The sequence below is a fragment of the Gopherus flavomarginatus genome, chromosome 5, assembly GCF_025201925.1.
Source record: "Gopherus flavomarginatus isolate rGopFla2 chromosome 5, rGopFla2.mat.asm, whole genome shotgun sequence".
NCBI lineage: Eukaryota > Metazoa > Chordata > Testudines > Testudinidae > Gopherus > Gopherus flavomarginatus.
Window position 1 is genome coordinate 39,513,411 of NC_066621.1, and position 27,001 is coordinate 39,540,411.

A 27,001-nucleotide genomic window follows, 5' to 3' on the forward strand; every position below is an offset into this window, starting at 1 on the left:
ATGAAACGTACGGAGGGCATTTCTGGAAGTGACAAATCGGTTAGTGTTGTCTCATCCAGGGAGGTGAAAGTGGGCCATAAGGCCAAAGGTCTAAGTGGCTTTCTCAGATCTCTTTGTAAACTGGCTCAGGTTCTCTTCCCAAAACACATGCTTTGTGGTTATTTTTCAGCGGTGTTGGCAGTCTAGCTCCCGTCAGAGACCCCACACTAACAAATCAATGCACTCCAGACTCCCCCAGACAGCCTACAGTGTGGGCAGGCTAGTGTTTGTGAGTGACTCTACAAAGCCTGTGTTCAGTGCAACCCCCCTCCCCAAAACAAGTCTACATTAAGGAGCCAGTGTGGGCAGGCTTGTGTTTGTGAACGACCTTACATTAACAAATCAGTGTGCGCACCCCTCCCCTACCGCTGTTCCTGACCTTAACAAAGCAGTGGGCTTAGCTCAGCCTGACAGAGGGCAAGGCCAGTGACAAAATAGTGCTTGACAGACCCTATAAAAAACAAACCAGTTTATGCAAGCCACCCTACAATAACAAACGGGGGAGGGGAGAGGTGTTGTCAGCCAGAGTGACCCTCACTGGGGGCGTGCGGACCTCCCAGAGCTATTATACAATACCAACCCCCCTTGCTGGAGGGCAAGGGGGGCATGAGGGTGGCCGCCCGCGTGGGGGAGCGGGGATGGCAGCGCTGTGCAGCCTGGGGGGTGGGTGCGTGGGGGAAGGAAGGTGAACCTGGCCGCCCCCAGGGCGATGGAGGGGAGCGGCTCCCCGCGGCTGGGTGCCTGCATTGCCCGGGGCGGCCAGCAGAGGGGCCGGGCCGGGCCGGGAGGCGGAGCCGGAGGGAGGAGCGGCGCGGCGGGCAGGGCACCCCGGAGCCAGCCGCCCAAGTTGAGTGTCAGGGCTGCTGCTGCTTCTCGGAGGCCGATGGGCAGCTGCCGGGGCCGGGCGGGGCCGACACCCCCCGGGGGGAGCCGCGGCGGCTGCTGAGGGCTCTGCAGAGGGGCTCGCGGAGGCGGCGGGAGAGCGGAGCGGGGCACCCGGAGCGCTCAGGGGCCGGTCCCCGCCGGCGCTGTGCGGCCCGAGCCCCCGGGCGTCCCCTCTGCGTGCCCGGGGGGATGCCCCCCTGCGGGCTCGGCCACTAGCCCGGCGGCCCGGTGCATGGCCCAGCTATGGAGGTGGTGGATGAGACGGAGGCTCTGCAGCGCTTCTTTGAAGGTGAGAGTCTGCGGTGGGCAGCCCGGGACCCCCGGCCAGAGCGGGGTGTCTGCTCCTGCTGCATCCCCACTGATCCCCCACGTCTACCCAGGCACTCGAGAACACGCCCCACCCCGAGCAGGGACCTGGGCACAGAAATCGCCCCCCCCGTACCTCCCAGCAGGGACCTGGGCACAGAAATCAGCGCCCCCCGTACCTCCCAGCAGGGACCTGGGCACAGAAATCAGCGCCCCCCCGTAACTCCCAGCAGGGACCTGGGCACAGAAATCAGCCCCCCCCCGTACCTCCCAGCAGGGACCTGGGCACAGAAATCAGCCCCCCCCCCGTACCTCCCAGCAGGGACCTGGGCACAGAAATCAGCCCCCCCCGTACCTCCCAGCAGGGACCTGGGCACAGAAATCAGCCCCCCCCGTACCTCCCAGCAGGGACCTGGGCACAGAAATCAGCGCCCCCCCCCGTACCTCCCAGCAGGGACCTGGGCACAGAAATCAGCCCCCCCTCCGTACCTCCCAGCAGGGACCTGGGCACAGAAATCAGCCCCCCCTCCGTACCTCCCAGCGGGGACCTGGGCACAGAAATCAGCCCACCCCCCCCCCCCGTACCTCCCAGCGGGGACCTGGGCACAGAAATCAGCCCCCTCCCCCGTACCTCCCAGCGGGGACCTGGGCACAGAAATCAGCCCCCTCCCCCGTACCTCCCAGCAGGGACCTGGGCACAGAAATCAGCCCCCCCTCATACCTCCCAGCAGGGACCTGGGCACAGAAATCAGCCCCCCCTCCGTACCTCCCAGCGGGGACCTGGGCACAGAAATCAGCCCCTCCTCCGTACCTCCCAGCGGGGACCTGGGCACAGAAATCAGGCCACCACCCACACCCCATACCCCCCAGCAGGGACCTGGGCACAGAAATTGCTCCAAGAGACTGGTGCTCATCCCCAGCTCTTGCACCCCCAGCGGGGAGCTGAGTCCCGGTGGCCGCCCTTGTGACTGGGCACCTGCCCTCACCGCAGATGGCGGAAGTTGAACACAAGCGCCCCTCAGACTGGGTTTTAGGCATGGGCTCTGTCTGTCGCCCCATGACAAGGCCATCAGCCGGCCACCTGCTTACCACAGAGCAGGGCCATGCCAGTCCCAGCACTACCAGGGCAGGGACACAGGCTGCCAGCAGACACATGCCACCATCGTAGTCTTCACTGTAGCACAGAGCCCAGCAACAGTCCAGCCTCTGCAGTCACCCCAAGACCAAAGGCCTCCAGACCAGTCCCCGTAGCCATGCACCATGGATGTCAGGCTCCTTGACTGAGGACTTCAGTACATCTCCATCACCCCATATCCCCCTGCTCCCAGACCAAGGACATCAGCACAGATTCCCTCCCCATTCCCTCTATCCCATTGGAAAGGGACTGCTAACAGAACGCTTAGTCCTCTGCTCCAAATGCCCCGCCGATTGATCAGACCTACGATAACATTCTGTGCTGAGGGCTAAATCACCTTTTTAATTAGCTTCCATAGGCTGTCGCTGCACAGTCAGAGACACAGATTTCCCCCAATCCCCAGAAGACCTCGGCTTGTATTCTCCTCTTAACACCAGTGTGAATCAGGAGTGACACCATTGAGGCCAGAGGAGTTACGGAGCGTAATGTTGGTGCAAGAGGCGAATCAGGCCCCTTTTGCTGGGTTCTGTACAAAGATCAAGGGTAGAATGTGACCCTTTAGTAATAACTGAATAGTTAGTAAAGTTAAACTGTTGCATTAAGAATCACTCAGTTGAATGAAGGTTATGGAGCAATTGGGGCCCTGCCGCCATTTCTGACCTTTGTTTAATTCCTCTTTCCTCTGCTGTTTCTCCTCACTGCCTCATCTTTGTGCACCTCTCTTTGCTCTGTCTCTCTGCATTTCTTTTTTTGTCAGTTCTTTTTCTCTCACCTCTTTCCCTCTTCTTGGTATTGTCTCTTTCTCTTCATTATGTGTCCCCAGTCTCCTCGGTCCCCAGTCTCCTCGAGAGCCCTCTTCCTGTGGTCTCTGCTAATCTGCTTTCCAAGGGGAAGGGCGGCAGCAGTGGGAAACTGACTAATGTTTCAGGTGTGCATATGCAGAATATCTGCCCTTTGCATCCAGCTCATTGCACAAAGAGCCTGTGGCAAAGGGAAGATATAGATATAGCAGGTCCTGGGAGCTTGTGTTGGTGGTAACAGTATAATTTCCAATTGTATTAATGCAGCCCTCAAGACATTGATCAAGCCCAGAGTTTGGCCCCTCTCCTGCTGGTCTTTTAGTTGAGATTCACTCGCTCTGTGTTTGGGGAGTGCAGCTTGCTGATACCGTATTAATGGGAGGACAGGGGGTTGGGGATTGTATGTGGAAATGATGGTGAGCTTGTTTACCATGGAAGCCGCCCAGATCATAGGGAAATGAATGCATGGTCAATGGAAGGTGCTTTATCTAATGATTTGGACTATGGCTGCTTCTCTTTCTGTTTCTTCTCCTGTTTTGGTTTCTGTGAAATCTTTCCCTTTGATGTCTCTATAGCTCCTCTCTCTCTTTTCCTCAAAAGGAAAAGATTCTCTTGTTTTTCTAGTCATGATCCTGAGTCCCATGTGGAACAGGATTAACTAGGCCAGAAGCCTTGCTCCAGAGGCTCTTACATGCACCAAACTGCTTCCTAGTCAGCCTTTGCTTTCAGTTGGGAGTGGTGGCCCCACTCCCAATCCAGCTGCATCCTCAACCCACTGAACCCCACTCTCCTAGCTTCTAAGTTCCATCACCCCCCACCCTTGGCTGCCCCACTTGTGCTGTGCTGTGTGATATTTAGAAGCAGTGAACTTCGGTTGCCTTTCTCTGGTTGTCACTTTGAGGGGGGTGTTTTGTATTTCACAGGGTTTCGAGAGCCATCTGATAGATTTATTTTTGGTGAACACTAAAAATCTCTTGCTCCAGCCTTCTCCTGTGAAAGTGGAAAGTGAAGAAAACTGGGGCTGCAGGACACTTCTTTCATGTCTGCAAGTTGCTCAATTGTGTAACTTTTTTATGTTCGCTCTTAGTTTGCACTGCAGCCTGCAGCATGGCAGTTCGTTTCCCATGGGCAGCTCATCCTGTTCCGTTGTGTTAATCAGTGTCTGTTATGCTGTGGTAGGTGAGGATGAGAGGGGAATGGAGGCGTAAGCTTTAGTGCAAAGGATCACTGCATGTGGAAAGGGGTGATGAGAAGATTCTTTTTTCTCTCTCATACATGCCAGCTATCCAGGGTGTTTTGAAGGAGTGAACGGTGAAACTGATCATCAACTATTAGGAATCGAAGGTTGGTGGCTATCTTGCTAGATTTCCAGCAAGGAGTCAGATTTAACCTGGGATCTCAGTGTCCTGAGAGATCAGTGATCGCTGGATGGGTAGTATAGAGGTGAACAAACATAACTTGTTTCTTCTCGGCATGCTCGACGTGTATTCATTTACAAGGATAAACTCCATTAGTAGGACTGATTCATATCCACACAAGTAACTTCTTTAAACTGAGTATCCCTGTTGCTTCCCATGAAAAGCTGCATGTTTGAATCAAGCCTTCCCCTCTTAGAGTGCATTCATTTTGCTTTCTCCATAGCACCCTCCGAGTAAGTGGAGATTTCACAGTAACGGGAATTTCTTTCTGCACATTGCAACATGCTGAAATAATTCGGAGAGTCTATTCTACTTTATTATAAATTGAGTCTCACCAGATCCGAGTCTGCTGTTAGCACACCACCATATTTATGAATAATCCTTTAGCACTTGATATTTTTGAACTGCTGTACAAGGGTTAACTAATTAATCCTTGCAACCCTTTGGGAAGCAGGTAGGATTAAAACCCACGAGATCCTAACCCCTCGCCTCGTATTCAGTCTACATAGAATCATAGAACTGGAAGGGACCTCGAGAGGTCATCTAGTCCAGTCCCCTGCACATTGCTGTCTCTGGTATTTACACATCTATTCATAGCAAAATCCTTCTGCAGAGGACTGTTGAAATCTTCTATGGGGAAAGGGTTATTCCATGTTTAAACTGGTGTCAGTATGGCGCTCAGGGTAGAAGCTTTTCCTGGTGTCACAGCAACATCCTTAAGTTTGCACTTTGCCTAAGCAGCCATTTCCTTGTGAGTGAACATCCCTTAGATCCTAGGTCCCCAGCTTTGGGCCAGGCTGGTGAGAAGTGAGCTTGATTCTGGTTCCCCTTGGGTCCGAAAATCTCAGGATATGGGACTTTATTTCAGGAAGACGTTTCCTGGTTTCAGTCAGACTGGAGTTACCCACCTCTCTCTCGTAGGAGTTTGCTGCTTTGGCATGGAGCTAGGAGATAGAGAGAGAATGGAAACGTCTGGGGCTTTGCTCTGAGATTTGGGAGGGATGAGGTGATTTGGAATTAAATGAGGCTTTTAAGGCATCTAGAGGAGGTTTGGGTGTAGGCTTTGCGGATGGGAGGATGATGTTGTGGGAAAAGGCTGGGTTTGGTAGTATAGGCTCTGAGGGTTCTCTGGACGGACATTTCCCTATCATTAGTCCAAAAGAACCTAGCTCTTTGGGTCTGACTGTGGCCATCACATTACCACCCAGCAGAGCTGCCTGCAGCAGGGGAAATGGAATGCCTTGCGCCAGAGAGTGGGATGGCAGAGGCTCTGGCGGGGAAGGTAAAGGAGTTAAGTTTGGTCTCTGCAGCGTTCAATGTTTACCTAGAGCGTTTGTATTTTGTATCAAAGGGAAGGTGGGGAGTATAAAAAGCCTGACCCTTGGCTGGCACCCTGCTAGAAACCCTACCTTCCTCCCTGCCTAACACTCACACGAGGGAACCAGTTACGACAGAGCTCAGCTATTCGGGATCTCTCTCTCTCGGCTAATTTACGAGATAAGAGGTAGTTGAGGAATGTACATCGGGAAAGATGTGCCGAGCGGCTTTAAAAGGAAGAACAAGCAGGACTGGGGGTGGATGGCCGCTTGGCAGCTGTCTTAGGGCTGGCCTGTTAAATCTTTTTGTAGGGTGTTAGTGGGTAAAGTTCCTCTGTGTGTAGCAAGCCTGTTTGTGTGTGTGTGTGAGTACACAGACTGATTGTGTTTGCTCATGTGCTCACAAGGGTTGCCATGGCCCTGCTGTTGAATTGTTGGTAGCTGCTTGAAAGGTCACAGGAATCTCTCAGCTGTGAGTGTGAATGAGTGAGTGTGTATTGGTGTTTATCATCCAGGAAGCGAGTGGATGATTAGTCAGTGTGTGTATTAATGAGACTGAGACAGTGCCCTTCTCTGGTGCCTTCCATCCTGGATCTCAGCAGGCTTTCCAGGAATTATTAGGGAACACAGCCCCTCTGCAAGGCAACTCAGGACTGTTGTCCTTGTTTTACAGATGGGGAAACTGAGGCAGAGTGTTGCAGTGACTTGCCCAAGGTCAGATGAGGGAAAATCAGGGAACTGAACCTGGATCTACTGACTCCCATTCTCATCTCTTGGTCTAACCACTCCCTATCCTTTTGTTGGCATGTGGTTGTGTCTGCACTATAGCCGCTACAGCAGCACAGCTACACCACGGCAGCCATGCCACTGTAGAGCCATAGTGTAGATGCTTCCCACAGTAGTGGAGGGTTTTTTCTGTCACTGTAGGTAATCCACCTCTCTGGGTGACGGCAACTAGGTCAGTATAGCCATGTCTACACCACAGTTAGGCCAGCATAGCTGCAGCGCTCAGGTGTGAATTTTTCACACCTTCTGAGTGCTGTGTCTGTGTCACCCTAACTTTTCAATATAGACTGAATAATGCAGTGGAACAATAAGCAATCACACAAGGGTTGAGCAAAAATCAGTTGCTGAACAGAGTTGGTCTTTGAAGAAAGAGGGGCCAGAATTCTTCTCAGCTGCTGGATCCTCAGCTGAAGCAAAACATCCCCACTCGAGTGATTGGAGCTTGGCTGATTTATGTCTGCTGAGGATCTGGCTCATTGTTAGTGAGCCTATAGGGAGGCCTCTCAAAACAGGTGATAGTTTCAGGTTCCTACCCCGCCAGGGTGTTGTGAGGATGTGATTGAGGGGTCCCAAAGGAGCCAGAGAGAAGCTGATTTGAGGACTTCCTGAGGTACTGCAGGGATGATGGGACCCAAATGGGCAGTTTGGGGGTCTCCTGTGACAACTGGAACAAATGGGTTATCATAATGGGAGCAAAGGGGGAAGAGGGACTTCAAGCCTGGGGCCTGCAGGGTGGAAGCTGGAGGTTGCATGCCTAGGCACCAGGCAGGGATGCTCCGTAGGAGGCAGAGGCAATACTGTTGAAGTGCCGTGAACATGGATATAGGCTGAATCTGTGAACTTGCACATCTAACTGACACCACAGCCTCAACGTGTCCTGGCTCTTAGATCCTCCGCACCGCCCTGTGCAAAGGAAAGGTGGCTGTGGGAATGGGAGTGGTGATGCAACGTTTGCCCTGGAGAGGGGTGGGGTGATACTTAGGTGTGAGACCGGAGCAGGGTGAGGAGTGCAGGGAGCTTGCATCTCTGTTGCACCTCTCATCCAGCTGGCTCCCAAAGGACTTCAGACTTTAGTATATTTAGTAGGGGGTCACGTCCCCAACCACTGAAATAAAGCCATCTCTGAGGTGGAACGTGACAGCTGTTAGCACACACAGCAACACTTTACATGAGTTTGGGACAGGAATTGACCATGATGCCATATCTAATTGAAAATGTAGGTAGCATTTTGTTGGCAGAACATAATTATTTGAGCTGAAATTTGCCCAGAACACAGGGTTCACTCCCCTCTTCTTGTGAAGGTCTCTCATGACCATAAGAGATCAGAGCCTCAGCTTGATGTCTCATTTGGATGATGGCCCCTCCAGCAGACTAGGATCTCATAGCGCTATGCTGTGGGGCTGGGTCATCCGTGACTCAGAGGGAAGAGCCCCATATCCTGAATCACCAGCAGATGCTCTGGATTTATCCAGGGACAGGGCTTCACAAATGCTCCTCAGCCTTGGCTACCAGGCTTGCCAGCTCAGCTGTGCTGCTGTCCGGTCCTCAGGGCTTGCTGGCTCAGCCATGCTGCCATCTCTCAGCCTTTGCACTGGCTTCCTCTGAGCGCTCCCCACTGCTGCCATTTCTGAGGAGAGCTTTCCCCAGGGGAATCAATCTCATCCAGTCGGAGTGCAGACACTGAGTGGGGAACCGCAGGTGCTCTGGCTTTGCTCTGGCCTGTGAGTGAATGGAGAGAGCCTTTCGCCGCGCCCTGGGAGAGCTGGTGGAGCCACCCACTCTGAACGCAGGACACATCTGCTCCGGGGCTGATGTCTATGCTCGGCCCTGCTTGTGTGGAGATGGATGGGGGGCAGTGGGTCCCGCAAGGTGGCCGTCTATCTAGGGGCTGCTTGCTGCAGGCAGGAAGCTAAGAGGCTTTGTGTGGAGAATTTCAGTGAGCAGAGTTAGCCTGTGACAGAACGGCACTGGGGAAGCTGGTACAGCACAAACACATGACCGGCCCTTTCGGTAATCCCCCCGAAGACCCAAATTCCAGAGGGTGCCTGTTAGAGTGAGGCGCTGCGCAGAGGTGGCAGCCTCTTGGCCTCCTCTGCCCCCCACCCCTCACAGAGAGAATAGAAAACCCAGCCAGCAGCAGCGCTGGGATCCACACAAGCTGAGCGAGACAGCAGGATGACTGAGAGGGGGAGTGGGGATGCTGGAGCGTGACACCTGTTGTCACCACGCTCAGGATGCGCTGGATCCGAGCAGGTAACTGCCCAGGGCCCCTTAACCCTTCCACTCCCGAGCTTTCCTCTCTGTCTGCCTGTCTGCTCTCCTCTATCCTGCCATCTGACCTCCCCAACCCACCTGTCTGCTTTGGATCTACACCTGGGTCCCAGAGGAAAGTGGGCAATTTGAGGCCACTGGTGAGCATGGCCCCCTTTCCAGGCCTCCTGCAGGGGAGAGGACGGAACCCAGCACCCACTGAATGCCAGCCTTGTTCCCAGGCACAGGGAGATACAGCAGCTGTGACCTGTCTTGGGAGGATGGAAGGAGAAGGCTCCCAGGAACCATGGCCACATCCTGCCGCCAGGTGTGAGCCCAACACAGGACAACCTTCTCCCCTATCCAGGGTCTCACAGTTCTGACAATGCTTCCCCAGGTGCAACCGACTTCCCCTCGCCTGTGCCACATGGGTGCCTCTTTCCCTGGGGCTGAGAACATGTGGGAGGGGAGAAGGGAAGAGGAAGTGAGAGAAGGGCAGAGCTGTTAGGATATATGGGGGGAGGGGAGTAGATCCTCGGGGAGGGCAGTTGATGCAGAGACTCGAAGTTACTCCTGGTGCTGCGAATCAGAAAGAGCAACATGCGCTAATGCCCACAGAGGTTCCCTCTGGAGTTCGGGTGACCGGGGTCTGAGACATTCTTTGCTGCAAGTTCTTCCTGATGTGGGCTTCCATTCTGGCACAGGTGGCTGGGAGTGCTAGCTGGAGAAGGCAATTTGAGGCAGGAGGGCAGGGGTTGAACTGAGCTGAGGTGCTAATTATTCCACTGAGACAGCCTGACGGGGAAGCAGAGCCTTGGGGAGCTTCCCTCTTGCTTGGTCTGGCGAACCTCTGGAGAATGGAGATGCCCTCTGGTCTTGTCAGCATCGCCAGAGCTGGGCAAACCCTGTGAGGAAGCCACCCTGAATGTTTTGCTCCGATGGTGCCTGCAGCCCTTTCCTACAGTGAATGCTTACGTGCCAGGTGGCTGGTGGAAAGCAGAAGCCTTGCAGACACACCGTGAGCTGGTCTGAACCAGAAACTGCTCGTCCGAGCCCTCTTTCTGGTTTATAAAAGTGTGAGTCATCCAGTGGGGGGCACAGACAATAGCAGGTGACCAAAGTGACCTATCGCCCGACTGGGAGAATAAGTATTCAGATAGCTGCCATGAGCTGTTGGTGGGCATCCCTGGGGGTGGGGTGCGTTTAGTGTCAAGCGTTTATGGAACAGGCTCTGACGATTAAGCGGGGAGTGCTCACTGTCCATCCGGGAACAGGAGCAGGGGCACCATTTGCTGGTACGCTCCTTGTCCCCAGCTCGCCACATGACCTGTGCCAGAGTCTCTCTCTCATGGTGTCTCTGAGAGGGCTTTGTGCACTGGTGACCCAGGAGAATGAAGTCTGCTGTATCCACAGAACAGGTGCAGTGCTGGCAGCACCACAGGGTGCCCCTTGCCCAGTGTGTTCTAGGGGGCTCAGGCCTAAGAGGAGCAGGAAGTTTGGTCATTGGCCACAATCAGCTTTTGGCTTCTCTGCTCCAACCGTCAACAGTGAGGCTGCCAACGAGTGCTGGATAGGATGGGGTTTGCGACACAGAGACCCATCTGTTTGGGAGTAGGCTGAGGTCACTGAGCTCATTGCACTGTAAAAGAATCATGTAGGAATGCCTCGTAGTCACCTCTGAACCGGGGCTGGATTGGACTCAGTGAGAGGGGAAAGGCTTGGTGCCCAGCTGGCAGCCCCTGAGCCCACTCCTTTGGTCCTGGTGGCTACCCTTGCTCCCCAAAGGCTCCACTTGTGCAGTTTGGTAGCCGCTTTTCTGTCTGGCTTGGGTGCAGTCGGTGTTTGCGACTGGCTGCGATGAGGTCTCTCTCAGCCTTTCGCCCTGCTTTGCTAGAGCAGGGAGGTAGCCAAGGTTCTTGGACCAGATTCATCCGGAGTGTAAAGCCAGTGCTGTTACACCTGGGGTGAACTGGCCCCTTCTGTCAGTTCATTGCCCACAAGTGCTGTAGAGGCTCTGTCTGTGACTGATCTGGCCCTAGGTCAGTGGCTGCTCCTCCTCCTAGGGGTCTTGCCCCACACTAGGGCTGTGGCTGGCTCCTTCTTCTGCCTCATTGTGTCCTGGTCTCTTCTACACCTAGAAATACAGACCGCAGATGCATTTTAAAGGGAGAGAGAGAATGGGACCTCCTAGACTCTTCTAGTCCTGGGCTTGGGCCACATGAACTTACCACCACCCCGATGGGGCCATGTCTGATATGTCCGCTGGGCTGACCCTGTGTGTGCAGGGCTCCTGCCCCCCACCCCATAGGATTGTAGACTCTCTGTTCTAAACAAGAGTCCAATGGACTTCATGGCTGTAACATGGCTTCCCCTGCACTGCCTGTCTTCTCTCCGGCTGAAGGACCCCAGGACAATACCCTTGTTGGCCCACAGCTCAGGTGACCATGGGGGTAGACCTCATTGGAAGTTCCCAGCACAATATGCCATTTGTCAAGCATCCAGCAAGGAAAGCTGTGGGGTGGCTGTCTTGCACAGCATGCTGGGTAACTCCCTGCTCTTGATTGACTGGGCCTTGCCCTTGGACTTTGCGCTGTCTGATAAGAACCCCAATGAGCTAAATGGATCTGAGAAATGATTAACTCAATGTGTGCACTGCCAGGGAACGGGGAGCAGCTCTCTGGAGACACAAACAGGAGCCCAGCAAAGGACTGATTGAGCCGAGTCTGTAATTCCCCGTTGGGTGCCCCTCCCATGTGCCAGCTCTTAGTACTAGTCATCTCTGGGCAGCATCCTTCATGGGAGACAGACTTAGACAAACATCTCCTTCCTGTCTCTTCCCTGCAAAGACAAACTGATGGGTGTAACCAGCGAGACAAGAGCAGCCCCCTAGATACAGGGGAGAGGCCGCAGGAGGACAGCATGCTCCGGAGGGTAAGGTGTGCTTTTAGCAGGAAGAGGGAAATGATCCCCATGGACACATCTCATTATAAAGGTGGCTTCTCCACCCCCTCCCCTTTCTATGCAGTGCCCCTTGCTGGCTGGAACCCATTGACCTGTCCCCAGGGTGCTCTCCTCCATTTCCTACAGTGCCCCCTACTGTTTGGGACCCATTGGCCTGTCCCCTGGGTAACCCCCTCTCCTCTGTTCCTAAGGTGCCTTTGCTGGCTGCGGCAGAGTGGCTTCCTAGTGTACACTTGTGAACCAATGCTGTCTGAATGGGTAGGGCATGGTAGGGCGATCCATCATACATGATGATGATGGGGTGCCTGGCTGAGCAGGAGTTGCCCCTGTAGCATGCACTGGAGTACTATGATGAAGGGTGTATCTGAGCGGAGCGCTTCCCTCCTGTAGAAGGAGTGTAATGTGACACCTTGAGCCAGATACTTATCATGCTGAACTTTATGATGCCATTACCAAAGATGGCGGGAGAGAGATCCCTGGGAGAGAATTGCAAGCCCCAGGAGAGTAGCCAGCCACGGTTGGAAAACACAAATGGCAAGCAGTGTGGGAGAGCGAGGGAGGGCAGAGCAGGGCCCTAGCTTGGCCTCCTGGGATGGTGATGTGGGCCGCTCTTCTGGCCATGCGGGCGGCTAGAAACACATGGGATGGATTATTAAATGGCCTTATTTGTTCTGTTCCGTGACTTGTGAGGGAAGCATAAATTCCAGCAGGTGAGCAGCGGTACATGAGACAAAGACTTCACCTTCTCTAATCCTCCACCAACCACTGCTCCCTTTCCCTATCTTCCACCCTCTCCTCCCCCTCTCTCTGTCCGTCCCTCTTTCCCATCCTCTCTCCCACCTCCTTTTCTCTCTCCATATCTGTTGTAACTCTTTTCCGCTTCATTGGGGCAGATGGATGCTTTTATTCCATTCATTTTCCATAGTTATCTGCAAACTACCCTAAGAGTAAGAACAAAAAGGAGACAGGATTGAAAACAACATGCTGCTTGGGTATAAATTCAGCAGGAGCAGTGTGGAGGGGCTAAAGACAGGCTGACAGGTACATGCCATCCAAAATGTGGGGACTCCAAGCTCCGTGGTCCCTGTTGGCCTTGTAATCTATGACTCCTTTTAAAAAAAAACACCAATGGAAACACTTTTTGGTGAGATTTAAATCTTCCCCACAGAGGCTCTCACCCTAACGCTGCAGCACTGGGCTACTGTATGAGAATCAAAGTGTCAGATCGACTAGGCTGGTTCTGTTGTCGCAAAGCAAACATCGCAATTGATGGAGGAGAGGAGCTGCAGAGGCAGCATAGCCAAGGGGATAAGCCACTAGGGCTTCCAAAAGAACTGAAGAGAGTTAAATGCCCACAGTGAATGAGAGCTGGGAGTCTCAGGCCTGAAGGCTCCTTTGCCAGTCCCAGCTCGGGGATGCTGGGTAACCTTGGGAAGTCGCATCCCCTCCTGATCCTTGACTGTCTTGTCAATCGGTAAGCTGCTTGGAGCAGGGCCTGCGTGCTGCAATGTGTTTGTACAGCACCCTGCACAATAGGGCACTGATCTTGCCTGCAGCCTCTATGCAAATGCAAATAATGAAGAGAATTTAAATTAAATCTTTATTAACTGGTTAGTTGTAATAATCTTAGGTGTTGCTAATAATATTCTCCAGATAAATGGTTTTTAATCTCTTGATGCCTCTTTACAAAATACAAATCAGGCAACCAACGGCAACCCAGATAAAGAGTCAATCAACCACCTTATTCCTTGAGCATTTCTTTTCTGACAAATGGCTGTGATTGGCACTGATGAAGCAAAGCCCTTAAATGCGTACTTATGCCCTGTCACAGGGTGACTGGCCCCTTTAAGAGGGAACAGGTCCTGTTCACCTGCAACTAACCAGTTACCTCCTGGCAGGCCCTGGTAGAGGACACCTGTCCTCTGTACAGACCCAGGCAGTAGATCTGAATGGGGAACAAGGAAGGGCTGCAGGGAATGCAGTGAGAGATGCCTGGAAAGAGCTCATGAGGCCTGAGAGCTGGCAGTGAAGAGGACTGATGAGAGCACTTTGTGAGAACTGGCTGGAGCTGAGGAACCCGGCCAAGTAGAACATTCATGTGCAGGCTCCGAGGTAAAAGGGAAGAACCTGCTCTGTCAGGGCAGGTAGAGCCCCAAAAAAGAGAGTTGATTCTTCAGAGAGGTTCCCATGAGAAAAAGCCGAGCAGGACTTGTAGGCAAAAGGAGTCTGGGGTGTAGGAGCCCTCCTGCCGAAGCCCTGAGTTGAGGACTGTGGGAAAAATGTTGCAGAAGGCATGGCGAATTCCCAGAGGCCCTGGAATAGGGGCCCAGGAATTGAAAAAGAGGGACTGTTCACTCTCAGGTGGCCTGGAGAATGGGGCTCTGGAACAGGGCCAGAAGACCTGGGGAGTGGAGCAGTTAGCTCTTGGGTGGCCAGCCTGGAGAATGGGGCCCTGGAGTGGGGATGGAGAACTGCTGCATTTTAATCTATCTTACTGTGGCATTTCAAGAATTGTCTGTTTTAAGAGGGATCAGCTGGTGGTTGCTGTTATACTAATAAATTATGCCTGGATGCAGGGCTTGAACTGGACTCTGAGTGGGACATTTCTGTCCCTGGAGAGGTGGTAACCATCAGTCTGATATGTGAGGAGAAGATGGGCAACATAGTTGGTATCAGGCACTGTAGGGGAGAGTGAGGCAGGACTTGCCTGTATCGCCACAGGAGGGTGCTCTGGCGGGGAATGAGCCCTTTTATGTGCCCCTTTGACTTCAATGGGGATTAAGCATCTGCTTAAAGTAAAGTATGTGCTTAAATGCTGTGCTGAATTAGGGCTATTGGGGGTCTTTCATTATTTGTGGCATGCTGATAGAACGTCTTTGGCACTGAGCACTGCACCAAAAATGCCAGTCCTTACCCCAAGGAGCAGAGTCTACAGGTTAAACCACACGTGTGATCCATTGGCAAATCCTAGGCATGGTTTGGGGTGGGGTGGGGTGAGGGTGGTTCTTTTTCTGTTTTAATTCTAAGCTTGTTTCCTGACGAGGTTGTAGGAGAAATGAGTTTCTGGAACAGGGGCGGGGGGGGATGGCTTGGTGGGTGGGTCCCATGCAGATGGGCAGCGTGGTGAAGTGCATACAGAAGAGTAGGAAGCAATAAATGGGCCATTGAGACTGGTATTGTTGGTGAAGCCCCCGAGGAGTGAGGAGGGCACAGTCAGAAACGAGATGGGGAAGGGCTGAACTGCGGAGAGCTCGGAAGGCCAGGATGAAAACTGCGCTAAGATATGGTGTTGATGGGAAAGCTGCTGGAGGGACTCATAAAGGGAAGCGATGTGGTTGGCCCAAGAGTCAAGAGGCAGAATTTATAATTAGAGACGTGCTGATTTGCCCAGTGAAGTTCTGCTCTTGTTGAGAGCTGGGTTCCTCTGGCTGCGATGTTTGCTTCCAGGATGCTATGACAGTCACACATGTGGGGAGTCCTATCTCAGGCACCATGGTTCTGATTATCCCAAGGAATATTTCAAGGTGAAGTAGACAATTGTTTTACGTGTGTCTACACTGGGAATTGTCAGCGGTAGCAGCGCTAGTGTTGTCTGCTTACAGGTATTCTTATCATTGTGGCCTAGTGGTAGAAGCGCCTGTGTATGCGAGAGCTTCTCTTGCTGCTATTCTTGGTGGGGCTGCACTGGTTTGAGAGAGTGCAAGGCCTTTGGGAGTGACCACAATCATTTGATTTAAGAAACCTGAACGGACTCTGTCAATCAGTTTAGACTCAGGATTTAGACTCAGGATTATGGACGGCTCCTGCAGCTGATGTCAATTGGCGTAACTCCCTCGAAACCAATAGAGAGACACTGATTTGCACCCCTTGAGGATCTGACCCATAACATGTGGACTGTAAAGTTTTCATTATACTATCTTGAAATGAAAAAAAAGTGGTTTATTTTATTTAAACATTCTCTGTGCAGTGCTGGAAACGCAGACACAGCAGCACTGACCAGTTAGTAGGAACTTACGGGCACTGGACAGTAGAACTGATTCATCTTGTTTCACTGCTCAGGTTGAGCGAAGTCCAGCAACTAAACAAAGAGCACTAGGGAGTTCAAAGGAAGTTAGGGTTCCGTGCTGCAAATTACTCACAGGAGGAAATGTTATTCATGTGAAGAACCCTGTCGAAGATGATGGCTTTGCAGGATTGGCTCTCACTAATTCCCACTCATCTGATTCACAAACTGATACTTCTGGATTTACTGAGCGCTCTGAATGCACTTCTCCATTAAAGGTCTAATATCCAAGAGCTGTTGAGATGTCTCATGTTACTGAGGTGTTACTCCCTGTTATGATTTGTGTTGTGGTGGTGACTGGCCCCTGTACCTGAGATTAGGGCCCCATTACGTGAAGTGCTGGACAAACACACAGTAAGAGACCGTCCTTGCCCTGAAGCGCATATGGTCCATATAGACAAGCTGAACAAACAGGACTGGCCATTGGGGTGGCCTCTCTGGGCAGGGGTACCAAATCCCTGAGTGTTTTTGGTTTGTGCTCTTGGGGGAAGAGTGGCTCTGGAAACATTTTCCATCTTGGGAGACAAAATATCTAGGGCCAGCCCTGCAGACAAAGTGGGGAAGGAAAGGAAAGATGATTATTTCCATGTTACAGTTGGGGAACTAAGGCTCAGAGAGATGAAGTGACTTCCCAAGGGAGTTAGCAGCAGAGCTCGGAATTGAACCTACATCTCCTGGGTGCCTTAACCACAAGACCAGCCTTCCCCTCTAGCTGTACACACTTTACTAGGGAGTGTCACAAATAATTAAAACTTAGCTACGTTGCTAGAAATAATTGCGTTCAGTCCAGTTTGAGAGTCCATATCCCTTGTGTACCTCCCCCCCCATTCGCTTACCTGCAAATTTACAAAATTCCATAACTGGCGATTAATTTTTTTAGCGAAGTTCTGCTGTGTGTGGTTTTTGTATCTTGAAAATGTCTCTCCTTAAACAAAGAAGTTGTGAAGTTTCATAGATTTTTAAGCCCAAAGAGGACCATTGAATCATCTAGTCTGACCTCTTGTGTAACATTGGCCTGAATAATACAATAGCCAGCTAAAACTGAGGGGAGAATACATGAAAACATGGGTGGTATTTACTGCAATTGGAATTTATCCAAGACATTGAGGTTAATACCCGTGTTCCTGCTAAAAGAACCATGGGATTTTTGATCATGTGTGACCATGGTTAGAGGTCTCATCTGAAAAACAGTATAGCCCCACGCTGGGGCATTCACAGAGAAGACCATCTCCTTCTGAATTGGTCTTTACAGAACCTTTAAAGACCCAAGTTCTGATGTGGGCCAACCTTGTGAGAGCTGCTGGGATCACAACCCACGGTGGAATGGCTGTGTGGGACAGAAGCCCCAGCGTGAGCTTGGGGGAAGGTGGAGAAGTCACAGGACAATTAGTGCAGATTGCCAATTACATATTTATTTCAAACTAGGCTTTCTTTAAAACAATGATAATGTTTCAAACAAGAACATCCAGCTCAACTGACAGCCAGGGCTTCTGACTCCCGGGATAGTCATGTTCTCAGCATGGGGTCCCCGGAGGAATCTTTATGTGAATAGGGTCCTTGATCCCATGTTACCCATGCCCCTGCTACCAGCCCCCCATACGCTCTGTGTTATATCTCAAAGAGGAAGGCAAGGGTGTTGAGTGGACTGGGACCCAGCAAACCAGGTCTGGGTCTATTCCTGGCTCTGACACTGACTTGCTTTGTGACCTTGGGCAAGACACTTCACCTCCCTGTGGCTCTCTCTCTTCTTTTGACCTTTGTCTTGTTGATTAAGATTGTCAGCTCTTTGGGGCATGGACTCAAACACTCTGTGTTTGAACAGCTCACTTCACAAAAGTCCCTCGATCTTGGCTCAGGCCTCTAGGTACTAGCATAATATAAATAATTAAGAAGATGTCCATGATCTAGGAAGTTATTCTCAGCATGGGATGAGCAGAGGGGATATTTAGTGTGACTATGCTGTATGGATCAAAGCTCTTGAGACAGGGGATATCAGGAGAACTGAAGAATGGAAGAGGAATGCCCTGTTGGCTTGGATGGGGTGTGGTTGACTGGCCCACTGGCATGTCCCCAAATAGTAGTGCCATCTGGTTAAGAATAGACTGTTGTATTGAAAAGCACTGTGGAAAACTGTATTTGCCTCTCACAAGTTGCTTGTACAGTAATGAGAGAAGTGCAGGGAGGATGTGGCCTCTACAGCAGTTATACTCCTAGTACCTTGGACAGCAGTGTTGTCATTTAAATATGTTTCCTATGTCATTTGTCTTGCAAGAAGCGTAGATCTCTGCTCACTTCCCTGGCATGTTTCAAGCTCTGGAGGGAAACATGAGAATTAACCTCCATATACATCACCCAAAGAGGTGCAGTGGGATGAAAGGAAATTTGAGCCTTCTCCTATGAACTCTCTGTGCCTTTGCTCTATCTGTTATTCTCCACGCAGCACACCTGGGATCTTGGGAAGGTATGGACCATTAGGCTTGTCTTCTCATTCAGCCCTAAATCTCAAGAGTCAGGGAACATTGCCCACCACTGACGGCCATGGAAGAGACCAGGCAATGCTGGAGGAGACCAAGGAAATCTAAGACTGGAGAAATGCTTCTTTGGAAGAGCCCAGTGCAACTGATGGGCCTTTGGAAGAGAGAAATTGTAGCTCTGAATGGAGTGGATCTTTGGAAGAGCACAAGTATCATTGGCAATGGAGACAAGTCTCTGCAGGGACTAGGTGCAGCACATGAGTTGAAGAGCCGGAGTGCGTGAATCCACCAACTCAGAGAAGGCTGCTCTGGGGTGTAACTTGTCTGCAGTGAAGGCCCATGAGGAAGGGCCTTCTGGGTTGAGAGATTTACGAAACCCAATGTGGCCCTCAGGCCAAAAAGTTTGCCTACCCCTACTCTAGCTCAAAACCCCTTCATTTTCCACACAGGTAAATCTCGCTGAAAATCCATACATAGGCTCCACTGGAAGAAGGCAGGTTGTAATTAATTGTTATTAGGAACTGTTGTATCTAGCTGATATAGTTAAAAGAACATGAGATTTGTCATGGCCATAACTTTTAAGGCTTTTTGTTACAAGTCATGGTCCCTGTCACCCAGACTAGCTTGCTACTTTCTTCTTCAGCAATTTGGCTCGAGATATGTTCATTGCACTGGACCATGAAAGAATAACCTGAGTTTTAAGTAGACAAGATGGGTGACGTAGTATCTTTTATTTGACCAACTTCTGTCGGTGAGAGAGACAAACTTTTGCGCCACAAGGAGCTTTTCTATGGCTCCAAAACTTGTCTCTATCACCAAATGAAGTTGGTCTAATAAAAGGTATTACCTCACCATCTTGTCTTTCTAATATCCTGGGACCAACATGACTTCCAATCTGACTTGGTGGAAAATTCCCTCCTGACTCCACACATGGGGATCAGATAGATCCTGAACGTGTAAACAAAAACCAGCCAACTAAGCACGGAACAAGACAACTAAGCTCTTAGTCCTTCAGTCACCAGTCTTCAGATGTGTGTCATCGTGCTCCAAGGACGTTTAGAGCACGTCTTGTTTTACAATCAGCAGGTCCAGAGAATTTGCATCCAAGAATTTAGAAGAGCTGGCTGAAAAGCTTGCTGGACCGTTAATGTTGATTTTTCAGTAACACTGGGGACGTTCCAGAAGCCTTGAAGAAAACTAATCTTGTGCCAGTATTTAAAAGGGTAAATGGGATGACCCAGGCAATTATAGGCCTGTCAGTCTGACATGGATCCCAGGTAACTTAATGGAGCGGCTGATATGGGACTCGATTTATAAAGATTTAAAGGAGGGTAATTTAATGCCAATCAACATGGGTTTATGGAAAATAGATCCTGTCAAACTAACATGATATTATTATTACTTTTTTTTTTTTACAAGTTTGGTTGGTAAAGTTAATAGAGTTGATGTAATATACTTAGACTTCTGTAAGGCATTTGACTGGGTATCACATGACATTTTGATTAAAAAACAATGGCAAGCATTAAATGGATTAAAAGCTGGCTAACTGATAGGTCTCAAAACGTAATTATAAATGAGGAAATAGCATTGAGCAGATATGTTTCTCATGGAGTCCCACAGGGATTAATTCTTGGCTGTATACTATTCAACATTTTTTATCAATGACCTGGAAGAAAACACTGAAAGTTTGCAGATGATAACACAAATTGGGGAGAGGTAAATAATGAGGACAATCGGATGACTGATATAGAGTGATCTGGATCAATTGGGAAGCTGGGCACAAGCAAATAATAATAACATAAGAATGGCCCTACTGGGTCAGATGAAAGGTCCATCTAGCCCAGTATCCTGTCTTCTGACAGTGGCCAGTGCCAGGTGCCCCGGAGAGAATGAACAGAACAGGTAATCATCAAGAGATCCATCCCATGTTGCTCATTCTCAGCATCTTACATTTTAACAGGGCTAAATGTAAATATAGACATCTGGGAACAAAGAACGGATGCTATACTTACAGGGTGGGGGATTGTATCCTGGGAAGCAGCGACTCTGAAAAAGATTGGGGAGGAATGCTGGATAATCAGCTGAACATGAGCTCCCAGTGCTAGGCTGTGGCCAAAAGGGCTAGTGTGACCTTTTGATGCATAACAGGGGAATCCTGATGAGTGAGAGATTATTTTACCTCTGAATTTGTCACTGGTGACTAGAATACCATGTCTAGTTCTTATGTCAACAACTCAAGAAGGATGTTGATAAATTGGAGAGGGTTCAGAGAAGAGCCTCAGGAGTAATTAAAGGATTAGAACCCAGGCCTTATAGTGATAGACTCAAGAAGCTCAATCTATTTAGTTTATGAAACAGAAGGTTAAGGGGTAACTTGATTACAGTATTTCTGTTTTGTTTTGTTCGTTTTTGTAGGCCTTGTAAGCCTCCCTGGTCCAGTTAGGCCAAGAACATCCTGTGGTATTACAGTAGGTCTGCTTCTGGCCAGCGCCAGGAGGCACAGAGGAATGAGTAGAAATGAGAGAGGGGGGAAAACTTGATAGAACCTCAAGGAAAGTGTAATCTTACTATCTGAGGGCTGGTCTACACTATGGGGGAAAATCGATCTCAGATACGCAACTTCAGCTACGTGAATAACGTAGCTGAAGTCGAAGTATCTAAGATCGAATTATCGTCCTCACGGCACGGGATCGATGTCCGCGGCTCCCCATGTCGACTCCGCAACTCCATTCAGGTTGATGGAGTTCCAGAATCGATATAAGCATGTTTGGGGATCGATATATCGCGTCTAGTGAAGATGTAGCCTGAGTCTCTGGTGAATTATCTGTTTAGTTCATCCTGCTTCAAACTGACCATTTTCTCCATCCCTACTACTTCCCTGTTATGTCACCTTTCAGTCCTGGCTTCCAAAATGGTTCTCAAACACTGTGGAAATCTTTTAACACCCTTGGGAGGCTGGTAATTTCCTGCCTGGAATAAGGGAATGATCTTCCTGCTTCGTTTATAGCTTCTGTCTTGTGGCTGAAGGATTATGGACAGAGCATAATGTTAAACCACAATTCTCTGTTCTGTTCTATGTATATTCTTATAGTGTGTTTGTCACCACAGTATCAGAGCATTCTCCAGCAATACATTAAGAAATGTGACTAACATCTGTCACGTTGTTTGTTCTCTCATCGTTTCCTCCGGGGCGAAGTGTAATGGAGTGGTTTGTATTGGTGGTGTGACTTTTTTTTTTTTAAATTTATCTGTCACTCTGTTTTTATGTCAGAGAAGGCAAGGTCAAAGAAATGCACCTTGCAGTTGGTGCAGAAGGTGGTGAGGTATGTCATGGTCCTGGGAGAGTTCATTCACAGTCTCGGGCCAGTTCCAGAGAAAGTTGTGGCTCCTGCACACTTGAATTCTGCCCTTTGTGTAGAGAGTTCCATTGTGCCAGAGAAAGTTGACCACAATCATCCCGGAGCTTTACACCATCTTTTAGATATCCTGTCCCCAGGCCATGGAGCACCTTGAAGATAAAGGATCAAGTCCATGGACTTGACTCGACATTGTATGGGAAGCCAGTGTGGAGAGCAAAGGGCAGGTGTGAAATGTTCACACTAGCCAGTGTTGCTGAGGAGATGCCATGCGGTGTTCTGTGCTAGTTGGAGTTTCCTAAGTGCTGAAGGTTTCATGCCCAGGTACAGTGCATTGCTGTAATCTGGCTGAGAGGTGGTGAAGGCATGAATAACAGAGGCTAGGTCATCATCTGCCAGGATGGGACAGTCTCCTAGCCCAGTGGATACGTTAGAAAGTGTAGGATACATGTATGGGAGAACTCAGCATCAGTGAAGAATTTTGGGTGTGTGTCTTCATCCAACAGAGACCAACTGCACCATGGCTGCAAACTCTTCATAATACCTTCCTCTGTCCATCAGCATCGCCTCTGTCTTGTTCAGCCTCAGTCAGCTGTCTTGGTGGTAGTGGTTTAGTCGTATGTGGCAAAGGATAAGTAGGGCTGTGTAACATCTGCATATCACTGGCCCTTGAGTCTGGGTTGTCTGACCAGTTCACCTGGTGGCTGCATGTGACTGTTGAAAAGGAGAGAGAATTGAGTTTGTGGGACTCTGTGATGGGGTACTCCACTCACCACTAGGATGGCGCTGCCTCCTGATCACTCTGGAGAAGAGCTTGCCAGGTCAGTGCCCCTTTCCACAGTCGCATGCCATCGCTCTGTTTCTCATCCAGTCTGCAGCCCCCTCTCTCTCCACAAGCTGCTGCTGCCTCTTAGTGTCTCAGTCATCCAGCCAGGTCACTATCTCTGTTTCCCTTCTGCGGTATCAAAGTGCCTTCTCCCTAGCAGTCCTAGGCAGTCTTCACTCTCACTGCCCCATGGTGCCCTTCCTTCAGTGGCTGGTAGGGGAACTAAGTTGCAGCTCAGGGACCATCTAGCAGCCAAGGTCTGTTCTCTTCTAGTCTTTACTGCCTTTCCCTGAGCCGCCTTCTCCTATCTGACACTCCCCGCTCTCTGGCTTTGCCAGCGTCCTAACTCCCCTCCCTCAGGGAGTAACTGTGGGCTACCTATCCCTGTCACCTCCAAAGATTTCTCGCTTCTCTCAGGGAGTGACTGCAGACTTTCCCAGCAGCCCCCTTTCTGCTTCCAATTTCTTGTCTTTATAGTCCCAGCCCAGCTCTCTCGCTCCCCAGCTGGGCTCCCTCACTCAGTCAGGGGATTACTGGGCCCCCTGATTCCCCTCAGCTGTGGCCTGTTGGGTTAATTGGCTCCTTTCCCACTCTGCATTAACCCTTTTGGGGCTAGTGGGGAGGGGGTAAACACCCCATCACAGACTCCTCAAGTGAGGGGACTAGGGTGTGTGTGTGTGCAGCTTTCCATCCCTTCTTGTTGGGTGTGTCCTTCCAAGAAGAACTCGCATCATTTTAGTGCATTACCTTGCACCCCTGCCACCTGTCTTAAGTGAGACAGCAGTGTCTTATGGTCTACAGTGTCTAATGCTGCATAAAGGTCTGGGAGGATGAGAATGGATGTCTGCCTTCCATCCACTGATGGGAGGAGATCATCCATCAATGCCACTAAAGCGGTTTCAGTTCCATGCCCTGGCCTGAATCCAGATTATGCTGGGTCTAGAATGTTAGCTTCAGCTCGATAGGTTTGTGCTTGGTCTGTGTGGAAGGTTTGACACTGCATGGTAGTTGGGTAGAAGTGATGTGTCCAGGGAAGGTTTACTCCATGTTGGCTGTCTGTTGCGTGTTAGAAAGAGGAAGGGGAAGAGTTCTTCTCTGAGCATCAGCTATTTGAGTCAGGACTGGCACCAGTTGCTTCTGGCTCTATCATGTATCAATGAATCATATTAGAGTGTAGTGTTTAGAGAGGATTGCACAGCAGTCAGTGTCCACTCTGATCCTATTTAGTGTCTTCGTTGATGAGTTGGAAGTGAGAGCTTTTAGTGAATGTTGTTAATGGTACTAAGTCGGTGGGAATTAGACTCCTAAATCATTTAGGTACTTTGGAAAATTTTACCCATAATTCAAAAAAATGCAACCCCTCACCCGCACCTCCCCCAAAAACCTGGACAATGGGTAAGCTATGGAAGTGCTGTAACTACTGCTTTTCATACTGACCAGTAATGTCTCATTGTTTCCTTCTGCTCCACTGTATGTTTGTTGAGTCCACCTGTTGTCTCTTGTCTTAACCTTAGATTGTAAGCTCTTCAGGACCTGGACCATGTCTTTGTTATTTGTGTGTACAGTGCCAAGCATTTTGGAGCCCTGATTCCTGATTGGGGCCCCTAGGAGTTGCCAGAATATAAATAATAATTAGTAATTTAAAAAGAGTTACAGGAATCAGAAATGTTGGCCCAAAATAACAAAAGTGAGAAAGATGAGACATATCCTCTCACCTGAATTTCCGTTGAAGTAAAGGGAGTTTTGCCAGTTTATACCAGCTGAAAATCTGGCCCTCAGTTTGGAAAAATACAAGTTAATTCATCTGGGGAAAAATAATTCCATGCATGGATACTCAATGGAGGGATGCTGCTGGGAAGCAGTAAGACTGCAAGAGACCTTGGGGTGAAAGTGGACAGAAAATTAGATTTGGAGTTTGCAGTGCTATATGGCAGCATAAAAGGTCAGTGCAATGCTGAACTGTGTATGAAGAGGCATCAAATCACGCATAGTCCTTCTCCATTTTGTTGTTGAGTGACAGCACCTAGGATTTTGGGCTGGGTGGATATTGGGTCTGGAGATCACATTACCAGACAGCTTGGAGGCAGGTCAGAGAAGAGTCACAGGAAAGATCAGGGACTGGAAAGGTTGATTTACTAGGAGAAACTAGTGGAGTTTAGCCAAACTCCACTAGTCTTACTATGGAACCTATATGTTGGCCAGCAACAATTTATGCCAGTGGACCCCTTGATTTCACTGGTTCTTGGGTTCTCAGCTGGTTCATGATATCAGTTCACACATTGACTACGATGGGCGTAAACCACAAAGAGGGAGAGGAATTATTTAGTACAAGGGGTCTCAGCAAGCGTGATGTATAGAGATGAGGACAGGCTGAATATCAGGAAGAGCTCCCTGACAGTGAGATGTCTTAGGCTGTGGAATAGTCTCCCAGCAGAAGTGAGGGAAGTCCTGTCGCTTGGGACATTTTCAAACTAGACTGGGCAGAACCATGGAAAATGAATTGTCATGTGCAGTCCTGTTCTGTCCCCAGTGGGACGAATGGAATGAACAAATAGATCTTTTGATTTAATGACTCACGCTACACTACTCATGTAATTTCCCTTCCTTCCCACTCCCTCTTGTCATCCATCTCTCTGTTAAAGTTGCACAGGCTGCCAGTGAAACTGAGTAACTGGTTCAAATACTTCTTGCTAAATTTTCTCCCCCAGATAATTTAAAAAAAAATGTTAAAAACATAAAGTGCATGAAGTGCTGGTGGAAGGAGCTGGACCAGCCGCTGGGGAGGGGCAGTGTGGGAGACCACACATTGCCTCCTCTCCAAACATGAGAGTAGAGATCACTGCTCAGGGTCCATTCAGGCCCCAACAGCCTCACTGAGACAGCCAACAGAGCGGCCTTTTAATGCTGGCTCTAGGGGTGGCTTTTGTGGTGTGGACATCTGCCCATTAGGAACTGGACTGAGACCCTTAAATGTATGTCACATGAGCCTCTGACCAGTCAGCAGGTGGTGATTTAATTTGCTGTTAACTGGATTTGAACAATTAACCTAGCACTGGAAGGTTCTGTCTCCTATTGCCTGTCTACTCTGTGGGACCAGTTCGGCTCCCGTGATCAGTGGGAGTCTTGCCACTGACTTTCAAAGGAATGGGGTCGGGTCCTTTTTGTGTGATCTGTTTGCTGTCCGTGCCCCTTCTTGCCCTTCTTTTCTCTTAACTTTATTTCCCAATCCCCTCTGCCTTTTGCAGGCTCCCTGAGGCGTTTACCCTTCTAGCCCCACTGTGGTAGCATCTGTCACCCCTTTCAGTGCTACTCACACAAAACCAGACATCTGATCTGTTTTTCATTCCATATTCCCCGTGGATTTTTATTCTGCCATTTCCTGTGCTGAGTTTTTGTTTGTTGTAACTGATACACGCTTTCACCCTGATTGATTTCCCTTTCCATCCGAGTACAGCTCCTCCTACTCCTGCCAAAATGAGTTTTGGTCCTGAATAGTAGTGGGGTATATTTGTGGTGTCCAGAGGATCAGAGATTGGCTGACGCTGGCTTTATGAGACACTCACTGAGGAAGCCAGACTAGAAGCACCTGAGATGGAAATTCTAGCAATAAGGTGGCCAGAGTTAAGGGGAAAGATCGTGCAGCCATCTGCTGGCAATGACCTTTGAGCTATTTCCCTAGCTGCTGTTCCAGGATGATCTTCACAAAGGGGAGTATGTTGCACGGGTATGCAGGCATCTGTACCTGGTGGGGGTCTGACTGTGTGTGTGTGTGTGTGTGTGTGTGTGTGTGTGTGTGTGTGTGTGTGTGTGTGTGTGCATTGCGCCTGTAGAAGGGAATACAACATGCCTCTTCCATTCCCTCCTTTGAGGGACAGCCTTTCCTGGAGCCAGAAACAACAGGGTCCTTGAAGGCAAGGCCCCTGTAAACGGCAGATGGAGGGCTGGGGCAGGAAAGTTCTATGGTACTTGTAACATGACCGCTGATCAGGAGAGGTGGTTGTACTGTGTCCAGCCGCGGAGCGGGAGACAATGGAAATATTTTTTTTTTAAAAAGGCAGCTGTCCAAAGGTGGCTTTTCCCCACCCCAGCATCCAGTGCAAAGAGAGAAAATAACCCAGTTGTGCCTCTCCCAAGTAGGTTCCCCAGCTTCCTATGGTCCCCATTCTCCTGCCTGCATCTCCATCTCTCTCCATCTCTCTGGGCTCCTGTGGCTCTCCTTGCACTGATTGTACGTAGCTCTTCCCCCTCCATCAGCCTGAGCCCCTCCTTAGCCCAGCATCCTGGGGACATGAGGAGGATCCTTGTTCTCAGAAAGATTCTTCAACTCCACCTTCAAGTTCTACCTTCTGTTTCTGGCACCCACTAAACCCGCCCTCACCCAGCACA

At 50.1% G+C, this 27,001-nt stretch overlaps 1 protein-coding gene across 3 annotated transcripts in view; it reads left to right on the plus strand.

Moving 5' to 3' along the window:
• The first annotated feature begins 1,114 nt into the window (after positions 1 to 1,114).
• The window catches only part of MYRF (myelin regulatory factor), a 121,906-nt gene continuing 96,019 nt past the window's right edge, over positions 1,115 to 27,001 (plus strand). For all 3 annotated transcript variants that reach the window (XM_050952791.1, XM_050952792.1, XM_050952793.1), the window contains exon 1: positions 1,115 to 1,213. In XM_050952791.1, the coding sequence (XP_050808748.1) occupies positions 1,168 to 1,213 (46 nt within the window). In that variant the 5' untranslated portion in view covers positions 1,115 to 1,167. The remainder of the gene's footprint in view (positions 1,214 to 27,001) is intronic.